This window comes from Elephantulus edwardii, unplaced genomic scaffold, assembly GCF_000299155.1.
Source record: "Elephantulus edwardii isolate Elephantulus edwardi_28Jun2011 unplaced genomic scaffold, EleEdw1.0 scaffold00294, whole genome shotgun sequence".
Taxonomy (NCBI): domain Eukaryota; kingdom Metazoa; phylum Chordata; class Mammalia; order Macroscelidea; family Macroscelididae; genus Elephantulus; species Elephantulus edwardii.
The window spans coordinates 1,987,515-2,000,779 of NW_006400044.1; the positions used below are offsets into that span (position 1 = coordinate 1,987,515).

A 13,265-nucleotide genomic window follows, 5' to 3' on the forward strand; every position below is an offset into this window, starting at 1 on the left:
GGCAATGGGCTCAAATGTATCAGGGATGATAGCTTAAGACAGGACAGGGTTCAGATCTCTTGTTCATAGAGCTACTTTGAGTTGTACTTAACTGATTGACACCTATCAAACACAACAACAACCTAAATAGCTCAAAAAAATGGACTGGCACAGTGACTGCAGCAGTGAACTAGAGCATGTTAGAGATCATGAACATGGTACCGGATAAGACAAGGTTCTGCTCTTAGGTTCACAGGGTCTCTGAGTCATAGCTGACTCAATAGCTCATAGCAACAACAAACATCTGAACACCTTGGAGGTCTCCAACTGAATATGGAATTTATTTAAAACTGGCATTGTCAAGAAACACAGAAGCAGCTTCATCAAAATTCTACTTGAAATCATGAATACAGTATCCACTTCAATCCTCTCAAAAGAAACTTCTTTCTCTGCCATAGAATCCTAATAAGAGAAATTTGCCTGTACCCTCTAGTAAATGTGCATTTTATGATCTCAACTCATTTCTGGATAAACCCTAGCTTTTATATTTTAGGTTTTTCCTTTGTTCTGATTTCCTCAGAAAATTATATATTGCACAGTTTTAATGTATTAATTATTTTAAGCATGTGAATACGTGAAGAACCAACATTTGTTGAGTTTTATGCATTTTTGGTAAGAGATTTTTTTTTTCAGGAAAGAACTATGGTACTCCTAATGAGCATAAATCTAATTAGGTGAGGGGTAATTGCACTTATTTAACCTCAGTCTCATGACTATCTTCACCTGAGATAGATTTAAACTTTAATTGACATTTATATGATGGCCAGCTGTCAAGCATCACTGGGCAAACCACCAACGCTCACCTGATGCTGGGCCGAAAGAAAAACCCACAAGTCTACTGCAATATTAGCAAGGACCTATGTGGTAGGAACCAGTGCTAATGAAGAGAAGCTGAAAATTAACTTATTTCCCCCTTTATGTTGTATACTTTCATGAGTGAGGTTTTACATATTGATGGTCTTCCTTGGACACACGTGGGACTGAAGGTAGGGATAGAATGAACAGATAGGAAGCTTGACAGCTTTATTTCAGGAGTGCAATGAGTAACACTAGAAGAATTTTCTTTCTTATGCAATTATGCCCAAATAGAATAAAAGTTAAAAACATAAATAACATTTTATGTTCTTGTTGTTATGTGCCATTGAGTCGCCAGCAACTCATAGCGACCCTGCTCTATCCTGTACCCATCTTATTGTATCTGACACACCTAACCCCATTACCCCAGTCATTGAATCAATCCATCTCATCAAGGGTCTTACTCTCCTGCGCTGACCCTCCACCCTCCTAAGCATGATGTCCCTTTCCAAGGACTGGTTCCTCCTTGCAACATGTCCAAAGTATGTAAGGAGAAGACTCAGAATCCTTGCCTCCAAGGAGAAGCCTGCTTTCACCCTCTCCTGGACGAACTTGTTTATTCTCCTAGCAGTCCATGGTATATTCAATACTGTTCTCCAACACCACAGTGAAAAGGCATCAATTCTTCTATCATCCCTAGTCACTGATGCATAGCAAGTAATTACAAAGACCATGGCTGGTATCAGATGCACACCTTAGTCTCCAGACTGATATCATTGCTCTTTAGTACTTTGGAGAGGTCTCTAACAGCAGACTTCCCCAATGCAATATGTCTTTTAATTTCCTGGCTGCAATCTCAATCTCTTTTCTGAATTGATTCAGAATATACATATATATATTTTATCTGAATATATAGTTGTTTAGTTGTTGTTATGTGTTGTTGAATCGCCTGAGATTCATAGAGATGCTATGTACAAGATCTCTGAAGCCTGTTGTGCTCCGAGCCAATCTCATTGATTCTTACCCCCACTGACCTATTTACTGTATCAATCCATATCATCCAAGGTCTTCCTTTACTGGACTGTCCCTCCACCCTTCTGAGCATGATATCCTTCTCCAAGGATCGGTCCCTCCTGGTCACATGCACAAAGTATGTGAGATGGAGCTTCAGAATCCTAGCCTCCAAGGAGAAACTTAGTTTCAGCTTCTCCAAGACAGACCTATTTGTTTTCTTGGTGGTCCATGGTATGTTGAAGACTCTTCTCCAGTACCACAACACAAAGGCATCAATTCTTCTTCTGTCATCCTTAGTCATTTTCCACCTCTCTGATGCTTCACAAGTAATTGTGAAAACCATGGACTGGATCAGGTGTACTTTAGTCACTAGACTGATACCTTTGCTTCTCAGTACTCTAGAAAGGTCCCTGACAGCACATTTACCTAATGCAATTAATCTTTTTATTTCCTGACTTCTGGTGCCAAGATTATTGATCGTGGAGTGAGTAAGCTGTAACTGTTAACAACCTCAGTCCCTTCTCTATCCATCAGATGGTGCTTCCAGTTTGCCCAGTGGGCATAATCTTTGTTTACTTAATGTTGAGCTTCAATCCATATTGATAGTTCACTATCAATTTTTTTCTTTCTTACAGAGCCAGTACAAGAGTGTTTTAAAACTCTTTCAAGAAGTAAAAACATAGGAGTTAGCAGTATTAAATCCTGGAGCAACAATCTCCATTTAAAGTCTATGAAAATCAATACCCAGCTAACAACACTGACCATTCTTGGCAGGGCCACTGTAGATGGTATTTGATAACATGCAAAAAAATGTGGGATGAACTTCAAATTCATAAAAAAATAATGTTAATAACAGACCTACTTGACAGGTTGAGACTGGAGGACACCTTGAGATTACTGCCCTAACATTATTTGTCTTTTTTGCCAAAAGTAACTCCTGAGGTCATCATGTAATTAAAAGACATTGACTAAAAATAATAAATATTATCTACGATACCAAGTACTTGTTGTCATGTGTCACTGAGTCGCCTCTGAGTCATAGTGATCCGTACTTTAGCTCTGAACCCTGCCCTATCTGGAGCCAATCTCATTAACTCTAATAGGCCTAATCCCATTTCTCTAGTCACTGAGTCAATCCATCTCCTCCTAGGTCTTCCTCTCCTAAGCTGTCCCATCACCTTTCCAAGCATGATATCCCTATCCAAGGACTGGTCTCTCTTAGCCACATGTCCAAAATAAATGAGACGGAGCTTCAAAATCTTTGCCTCCAGGAAGCAGCTCAGTTTCACCCTCTCCAAGACTGACCTATTTGTTTTCCTGGCAATCCAGGGTATGTTCAACACTCTTCTCCAGTACCACAATTCAGAGACATCGATTCTTCTTTTATCATCCTTAATATTGTCCAGCTCTCTGATGCACAGCAAGTAATTGTGAAGACCATGGCCAAAATCAGATGCACCTTAGTTTCCAGGTAGACATCATTGCTCTTTTTAATTCTAGAGATGTCCCTGATAGCAGACATTCCAAATGCAATTTTTCTTTTGATTTCCTGACTGCTGGTGCCAATAGTGTAGATTGTGGAGCCAAGCAAGCTTAAGTTGTTAACAGTCTCAGTATCTTCTCTGTCTATTATGAAGCTGCCAATTAGCCTAGTTGTGAGAATCTTTATTTTCTTGATTTTGAGCTTCAATCCAAATGGAAAATTGCAGTCCTTACTGTCTGCAGCAAATGTCTCATTCCTCCTCAGTTTCAGCAAGCAAGGTTGTGTCATCTGCACAAGACATGTTGTTTATGAGTCTTCCTCCAATCCTGATGCACATTCTTCCTCATATAGTCCAGCCAGCCTCCCGAATGATCTGTTCTGTATATAGTTGGCAAAAGTGTGAAGATAAGATGCATCCTTGATGCACACATTTTCTGATCCTGAACCACACAATGTTTTCTGCTCTGTTCTGACTGCTGCTTTCTGGTTCAAGCATAGATCTCACATGAGCACAATTTAGTGTTCTGGTGCTAAGTACCAGTACTAAGCTCCTTTTAAAAATTCTCTATATGAGAACAAATAGTCAACAATTACTTTAAAACAAAAATAAGAATTCAAGAGGAAAGGGAAATATGGTTAATGGAAACAGAGCAGAAGTAATGATACTGTACTTAATGTGACCAAGGTCACAATAAATTATACAGAAATTGCTGAATGGTAAACTGTTGTGTAAGCCTCCACAAAAATCTAAACAACATACAATAGAATTCTTTTTAAAGTTAATGAAAATGGAATATTGTTAACCAGGTATTAATTTTTAGCAACCATGTAGCCCTTTAATGCCGAGTTTAAGCAGACCATTTTACATAGCATATACATTTGTGATTTTAAGTTATCGATGAGCTTTGCCATAGTGGGTAAGGGTGTGTGACACAGGCAGTGTGAATGTACCAGCTGCTCCTCTGGAGAAAGGAAGTTAATCTCCCCTCATGTAATTTATAATCTTTAAAAATCTGCTGGAGGGCCAGCTATGGGTTTGTTCTAACTTGACAACAATTATGCTTGATAATAATAAATGCTTATAAAATAAAGACAAATTGATAATTTTCCATCATTGCATCTGTTTGGCTTCAATTAGGAATGGGCTTGAGCGAGTCTGAGATTGTGAGGGTGGCACCGGCTAGGACAGGATTCAGATCTGTTGTCCACAAGGTCACTATGGATTTTCCGCAACGTGGATGCACCTAACAACCACAACCACCAAAACAAAACACTGGTTCATTTTTTAGTAATTTATTCTTTCTTTCCCCCAACTTTAACAATAAATTAATTTATCTAGATTTGTGGTAAAAGTTTGTACTAAATTCTTTTGTACACCACCAAGATAACCTTATAGAACTAACCTGACCTGCTCCAAGTATTAGTAATGAAGGCTATCTGTCTTAGTTGAGGACAAAGTGACACAGTGTGTGTGTGTGTGTGTGTGTGTGTACACGTGCACATAAAGGTGCATGAGTATGCTTGGGTCTGGTTGCTTGAGTGCGTAGGCGGATCAACCTCCACTGGTCAGTCTACAGGAGACTAAAGTCCTGCGTATTCCCTTTGCCTTCAGGTTGGGCAGCTCTGAAGCGTCTTCTGAACCCTGTGCTCTCCAAGGCCAGCCTGTGCTGTACTTCAGTTACCCAGCATGCAGCACTGCTGCCTCCACTCCTTCACTGTTCCTAAGAGTTCTCTTCGGTAAAATTATTGTATGCAGGTCTCCATTTCAGAATCCTTCAGGCAAAACTGAAGATAAAGAGAACACGCATATGTGGATAGAGAAAACATGGGAGTCTTTAAAATCCTTTATACTGTAGCCTTTAATGGTCTTTTTGTCTCTACCCTGTCCTCTCATGACCTATTCTCACACAGCTGCCCAGGGTGAAATTGTTAAAATGGAAGTAAAATAAGCAAATTATTTTTTTAAAACATTCCAATAGGGGTTTGATTCATATTAAAAATCAAAGCTGCAACAATGCTCACAAGGTCATACTCATCCACAACTGTTTTTACCATCACTTCCTGACTTTCTCTCACTCCTTGGACTCCCTTCTCACTCAGTCTTTTTCCAGTCATCCTGCCTCCCTTAAACTTCCAGAAACTTGATGAAAACTCCTGCCTCAAGTACTTCACAGGCTTCCCTCTCTTTCTTCCAGTTTAACTTAACTCTCAACTTCTTGCTGAGATCTTCCCTGCAAGAATAGTCTCCCTTAGCAATACACACCCAACATCCTTGCTTTATGTTTCTTCACACCAATTATCATTTTCTCTTTCTTTCATTATTATTTCTTTATTTAGATTCTGCCTTTCCTTACCAGATCATCAACTGGTATTCTCCATGATGGTCACCCCCTTCCACGTTGTGCTACTGCCTCCTTCCCTAATGCCTCCAATGTCTTTGCTGTCATTGTTAGGTGTAATTGAGTCAACCACGAGTCATAGTGACCATATGAAGGACAGATCTGAACCTTGCCATATCCTTGTGCCACCCTCTAGTGATCACTTGTTATACTCAAGTCCATTGTTACGGTCACTGTGTCACTCCATCTTTTTGAGGATCTTCCTCTTTTGCTGACTCTCTTTCTTTCCCCCAATGTACTTTTCTATCTTCCTGCAAGCATGTCCAGAATATGTGAGAAATCAATGCCTTCGAACAAAATAAATGCTTACAAAATACTCGTTAAATAGTGATTTTAAAAAAAAACAATTATAAAGACAGTAAAAGAAAGGTGAAATCCTTTTGCTTAAATAATAGCTGAGAGATGCAATAAGATTGTTTCTAATATAACAATTAGTATATAACTATGTATGTAACTAATATATTAATAATATAATTAACAACATAGAGACCAGTTGGCGTAGTGGACCGAAAGTGATGCTACCAGCCAAAGGTGGGTGACTCTAATCCAAGGCCCTCAGGCCTGTTTTTTAATTGTTTTTGGTCAAACACTCTTCTAGGTCATATAGCCCTGGTGTGTCCACTTGCCATACAGAGGTAAGTGGTTGCTGTGAAGCTCAACAATGTGATACTGATGTGTCAAATGTGATAACGGTTACCCATGGTGGACAGTGTTTGGGGGAGCTCCCTGATTAAAACAAGCTTGGAAGCAGGAGGGGCATCCACTTCTGTAATAGCTTGCCTCCGGAAACCCTATGAACCTGGAGAAAGGATGAAAGTCACGCAAGTGTTGAGGACTTTTTTTTGTTCATAGGGTCTCTATGAGTCACCTAGGACTCGATGGCACCTAACAACAACAACAACAATATAGTGTTATTAATATATGTTGTTGTTACTGTTGTTGTTGTGGTTATACACCGTCGAGTCACCTGTGACTCACAGCAACCCTATATACAAGAGCCCTAAACCCTGCTCTATCCTGTGCCAATCTGTTTTGTCTCTGATACACCTGCCTCCAATACCCCAGTCACTAAATCAATCTACCTCATCTTCCTCTCTTGTACTGTCCATCCACCCTCCCAAGAATGATGTCCCTCTCCAAGGTCCGGTCCCTCCTTTGCAACATGTCCGAAGTATGTCAGACGAAGCTTCAGAATCCTTGCCTCCAAGGAGCAGCTTGATCTTGCCCTCTCTAGGATGAACTTGTTTGTTCTCTTAGCAGTCCATGTTGTACTCAATACTCTTCTCCAGCACCATAGCATTGGAGTATTCCTTAAAAGTTAGAGCTGAAATTTTATGTTGCGTATACAACCTGTGAAATAGTATATTAAAACTTACGGAATGTTTACTTTGTTTCACAAAGCACTTTAAAATTTTAAGTGTGGGAAATAAGATGAGACTTGAGTTTTAGGAAGATTACATTTGTGGTAAGAGGAAGAAGTCTTGGAAAAGAGAAAAGACTTGAGCTATGGAAACTAAGAAATATTTGCAGCGATTCTGATTTAACATTAAGAATACAGAAAAGAAGAGGTTACCAGACAATTAGAAGAAGCAGCTGAAGATTGACTGAATCTAACAAAAGACGAGACATGAATGATGCTAACATCCATCACAGAAAGAAATTTAGCAAAGTTCAGATGCAAGAGGGCTCAGACAATGAAATATACTGTGCATTACAACAGTCCCATACACCTAAAATGTTGAAATCTAAAGCATTCAGTTGCTGAAGTCATGAATAGTGTTCACTAAGAAAAGGCTACTGCATGCAGAAAGCTCTTTCACCTTTTGGGGATAATATGCAAAATAGGCATGTATTTATTGTCTTTGACTAGGGGCTACTTCATAGCTGATCCTTCAATGGATTTCCTAGGCTGTAACTTGTGTGGGAGGAAATTGCCCATCTTTCCCCTAAGAAGCCACTGATGGATTCGAACTGCATGAGAGATGAAATACCTTTGGATTAGCACCACAATTCTCTATGGACTATACCATGAAAGCTCCCTATTATTGGCATATTAAAATATTTGAAAAGTTGTACAAGAAAGATGCCTACTTAATTTATCAAGATCAATGTTACTCATATGTATATAGTGAATCACATTTTAGTTGAATCACACCCTATATAGTGAATCACATTTTAGTGTGTCTCTGAACCTAATTATTCTAGGAACCAGTGTTGATTGGAAACTAATGTTCTACACTAATAGAAGATATCAATTCCAAAAACAAATACAGAAGCTTTGCTCACAAATGTGCGGTATGCAGATGACACAACCCTGCTTGCTAAAACTGAGGAGGACCTGAAGCACTTGCTGTAGAAGGTCAAGAACTACATCCTTCAATGTGGATTGAAGCTCAACATCAAGAAAACAAAGATTCTCACCACTGGGCCAAATGGTAGCACCATGGTAGATGGTGAAAAGATTGAGATTGTTAATAGCTTAAGTTTGCTTGGCTCTACATTCAATACTTTTGGTACCATTAGCCAGGAAATTAAAAGATGAATTGCAATTCTTTAGTGGTCGGGGAGAGGGGAGGACTGTATAAAAAAGAACATTTTTGTCCAAAGAAAAAAGTGAACTGGGGGGAAGAGGGTACAGAGAGGAAAATCTGCAAAAATGAAAAAATGGAAATCTAAGTTCTTTATAAACTTTCATTAAAATCTTAAAAAAAGAAAAATATTTAATAAAGAAAGAGATAATTTGCATTGGGAAAGTCTGCTGTCAGAGACCTCTTCAAAGTACTGAAGAGCAACAATGTCAGTCTGGAGACAAAGGTGCGTCTGATATAGGCCATAGTCTTTGCAATTACTTGCTTTTCATCAAAAAGCTGGACAATGACTAGGGAGGATAGGAGGAGAATTGATGCCTTTGAGCTGTGGTACTGGAGAAGTGTACTGAATATACCATGGACTGCTAGGAAATCAAACAAGTTAATCCTGGAGAGGGTGAATCCAGGCTGTTCCTTGGAGGTAAGGATTCTGTGGCTTTGTCTAACATACTTTGAACATTTTGCAAGGTGGCATCAGTCTTTGGAGAGGGACATCATGCTTGAAAGGGTAGAGGGACAGAGCAGAAAAGGAAGACCCTTGATGAGATGGATTGATTCAGTGACTGGGGTAATGGGGATAGGTGTGTCGGAGACAATAAGATTGGCATGGGATAGAGCAGGGTTTTGGGCTGTTGTACATAGGGTCTATATGAGTCACAGACGACTCAACAGCACATAACAACAACTTTTAACAAAAAACCATCAAATGCTTTTTTAAAACAAGTGGTGAAGTAGTCTCACTGAGGAAGTATACTTAGTTTTTTTATAGTTTATTATAAGACGAACTATATATAATAGTAACCATTTATAATACTTTGCTTTGTCTTCCTTCTCGAGCAGCCCTTTGAAGTCTTCTGTTTAGCTCTTTTACTTTGATATGTTTTCTCTTTGTTTTGGCTTCTCTAGGCTGTAGTGTGTTTTTCAGAGGCTCTTCTAACAACATTTCAGTTTTTTCTTTCTCCTCTGTCTTTGCAATTACTTTTCCCCCCTAAAGTTATTGAATGTTTAATCATTTGTTTTACTTTGTTTATGAATGATATCCTTCATAACATCCCACAAGTCATCTGATCTTTAATCACTGGTGTTCAAGGCTTCAAAACTATTCTTAAAGTAATTTTGAAATTAAGATGGAATAGATTGAAGATCATATTTTGGTTCTCGTGGACTTATTTTAATTTTATCCAGGCTCAATTTGAACTTGCACATGAGTAATTGATGGCTTGACCACAGTCCAACATGAACCTACTTTTGACTGTTGATACTGGTATTTGGAGATTGATAATCTCCAAAAATTCCTTCCACAGATGTAGTAAATCAATTTGTTTCATATGCAGACCATCAGGTGAGGTCCATGAGTAAAGTCATCATTTGTATCTTTAAAAAAAGAAGTATTTTCAATGAATAAATGAAAAGTATTTTCAATGAATACGTCATTGAAAATACAGATTCATTGGTATCACCAAACACACTATTACTTCTCTGTTTTCAACTTTTGTGTTCCAGTCACCAGTTCTCATTAACATAACTTGATTGCATGTTTGGTCAATTTCAAAATGCAAGGCTTGGTAAAAAATTTCAATTTCTTCCTCTTCAGTTCTAGATATAGGAGTGTCTATTTGAATAATAGCTGTATTAACAGATCTTTCTTGTATACTTACAGATAATATCCTATAATTTACAACACTCTATTTCAGGATGGAATTTTAAATTGGTGGTGTTTTTTTTTTTTTTACTAAGAATGCAACCCCCTTCTTCTGTTTTTCATTCCCAGCATAGTAATATATGTGTGTGTGTGTATACATATACATATGTATATACATATGATTTATGATTATCTGATTCAAACTGGACAAATGTAGTCCATCTCACCTCACAAATAAATGCCTAGTATGTTGATGTTCATGCCTTCCATTTCACTTTTCACAATGTCAACATTTAAGTTACGTGCACTTTATGTTCCCATTATTAAACAATATTTGCCATTATTTTTCCTCATTTTGACTGACTTCCAATCTGAGCTCTATCACTACTGCTACAAATATCCACATTCCTCTACTGTTCATAGGGTTTTCAGAAGCCTGTTATTTAAGAAGTGGATGACCAATCCTGCTTCCATTTTTTCTTAATCTGGGAACTCTAGTTAAAGCTGTTCAACATGAGTAATCTTTGTGGCATTTGAGACCCCAGTGGCATAGCTTTCAGTGTTATAGCAACCCATAAGTTATCTCAGTACAGCAAACTGATAAACAAATCCTGTACCAATCAGAACATTAATTGAGGAGAAGATGGAACGATTACACAGAATCATTTTATCAGAAATAATGAATGACACTGGAAATTTTCAGGAAGTACCATATAAGCAGGAACCAATGGCAATGAAGGAGGAAGTGAAAGATACCTTAAAAGCATTGACAAAATAAAAGCCCAATAATTGAAGGGATACTAGTTTGCTTGTTTCAGTTAACAGATGCAACCCTGGATGCACTCACCAGGCTATGCCAGGAGATTGTGAGGACAGCTGTCTGACCAACATATTGGAAAAGGTCCATATTTTCCCCCATTCCCAAGAAAGGTGATCCAACAGAATGTAGAAACTATAAAAATATCATTAATATCACATGCAAGCAAAATACTGCTGAAGATCATTAATAAACAGATACAGCAGTAAATAGGTAGGGAACTGCCAGACCTTCAAACAGGATTTAGAAGAGGTTATTGCACCAGAAATTTCATTGCTGATGTCAGATGGATCTTAGCTGAAAGTAGAGAATATTAGAAGAATATCTATTTATGTTTTATTAACTATGCAAAGACTGTATGGGTCATAACAAGCTATGGATAACTTGAGTGAAATTGGAATCCCAGAGTACCTAATTGTGCTCATGCAAAACATATACCTAGACCAGGAGGCTATTGTGCAAACAGAGCAAGGGAACATTACATGGTTTAAAATTAAGAAGATAATGTGTCAGGGTTATATTCTCTTTCCATACCTATTCAATCTGTATGCTGAGCAAAATTATCTGAGGAGCTAAACTCTATAAATAAGAATATGGCATCAGAATCAGAGGGAGACTCATCAATAACCTGCATTATGCTGATGACCGAACCTTGCTTGCTGAAAGTGAGGAGGACTTGAAGCACTTGTTGCAGAAGATCAAAGAACATAGATTTCAATGTGGATTGTATCTCAATGTAAAACAAACAAACAAAACCCCTCAAAAACCAACAAAACAAACCAAAGATTCTTACAACTGGACTGATAAACAAAATCATAATAGATGGAGAAAATATTGAAACTGTCAACAACTTCATCGTACTTGAATCAATAATTAACACACTTGGTACCAGCATTCAGAAAAGAAGGAGCTGCATTGCACTGGGAGAATATATAGTTAGGGACCTGTCAAAATTATTGAGGAGTCATGATGTCACTTTGAGGACCAAGGTGCATCTAATTCAGAACATTGTCTTCTGATCACTTGCTATGCATCTGAGAGCTGGACAATGCATAAAAATGACAGAACAAGAATTGATGCCCTTGAGCTGTGGTGTTGGAGAGGAGGGCTGAACATCCCATGGACTGTTGAAAGAAACAAAAAGTATGTCTTGGAGAGGGTGCAGCCAAAGTGCTCTTTGTAGACAAGGATGATGAAGCTTCACCACATGCTTTACCACACTTCAGGTATGTTGCCAAGAGGGGCTATTCCTTGGATAGGGAAATGATGCTGGGAAAGTCAGAGAGTCAGCGAAGGAGAGAGGTAGACCCTCTGTCATGTGGATTGACATGGTGACTGCTGTTCTAATGTGTCAGGAAATATGAGGATGGGACAGGATAAGACAGGGTTCAGATCTTTTGTTCACAGGGTCACCCTCTACTCAATGGTATCTAACAACAACAACAATTCAAATAAGTCAGAATATTTTGGAAGTAGCAGCAATTGTTTCACATTCTTAAAGGTGGAGGGAAACCGTACCAAACAACTAATTAGTTCCTTGAAACAGGAAAGAAAATGATATTGCAGTGGTTTAAGAAGAAAGTATTGTTCAAGTTAAAAACTAGGGAGCAATTTTTAAACAGGGTATTGGACCAGAGTTCTTTGATAATTGAGCAATCAGAGTCTAAATTTTTCCATTTTCCATCCGTTTCTGAAAATCCGAGTTATCAATGTGCAAGGACTCACAGGCAATGCGCACATAGGCCTTCCGGCTCTTCGTGGTACCCGCTGAGCTCCAGGCCACGCACTGGCACCAGTAATCTTCAGGCCCAAAGAGTTCTTCCACTTGCTGGCGTGAAATCTCAATGCTTACTTCCCGGACAATGAGACCTAACAAGACAGGAAATTTCCAGTCAGAAGAAGACAAAGACCATAGCAAGACAACATACCAGGCTATATTTTCTGTCCTCCATGATTATTATTGAAGCATATATCAACATCATAGATACTGCCTCTTCTCTTTTCTAGTGTACTTATCCACAGACTTATTTTACTCCCAACTTTTTTGTCTCCTTTAATATTTCAAATGTTCTGGGTTTATCAGAAGGTAAAGGTAGAGTAGGTTTTTCATTCCACAAGATTACACTATTCCTTGTAACATTAGCTAATATTGATCATCTATTAAGTTATCACCATCTGTTTATTCAAACAGGAATTTAAACTTCCTGTCTTCTGAGGATTCTGCTTCAATTATATAGGTTGTTGATAAGATATCCACTGCATGTACACATCTTTTTTTAAAAAAAAATTTAATTAAAAAAACCCTTTTTTCATTTTTATTTCTTTTATTATTTTTGTGTGAGTGTACCGTCAAGTCAGATCTGACTGGTACAGGAGGAGATTGTCCCTCATTCCCCGGCAGAGCATCTGGTGGATTCGATCCATGCGTGGATATATATGTTAAATATATATGTTTAAGATTAATATATAATATATATGTGTATTATAT

General features: G+C 38.2%; 1 protein-coding gene across 2 annotated transcripts in view; it reads right to left on the reverse strand.

Annotated features, from left to right (window-relative positions):
* UNC5C (unc-5 homolog C (C. elegans)) overlaps nt 1-13,265 on the reverse strand; it is a 619,049-nt gene that overhangs the window by 215,206 nt on the left and 390,578 nt on the right. For both annotated transcript variants that reach the window (XM_006900759.1, XM_006900758.1), the window contains exon 3: nt 12,503-12,646. In XM_006900759.1, coding sequence (XP_006900821.1) covers nt 12,503-12,646 — 144 coding nt within the window. The remainder of the gene's footprint in view (nt 1-12,502; nt 12,647-13,265) is intronic.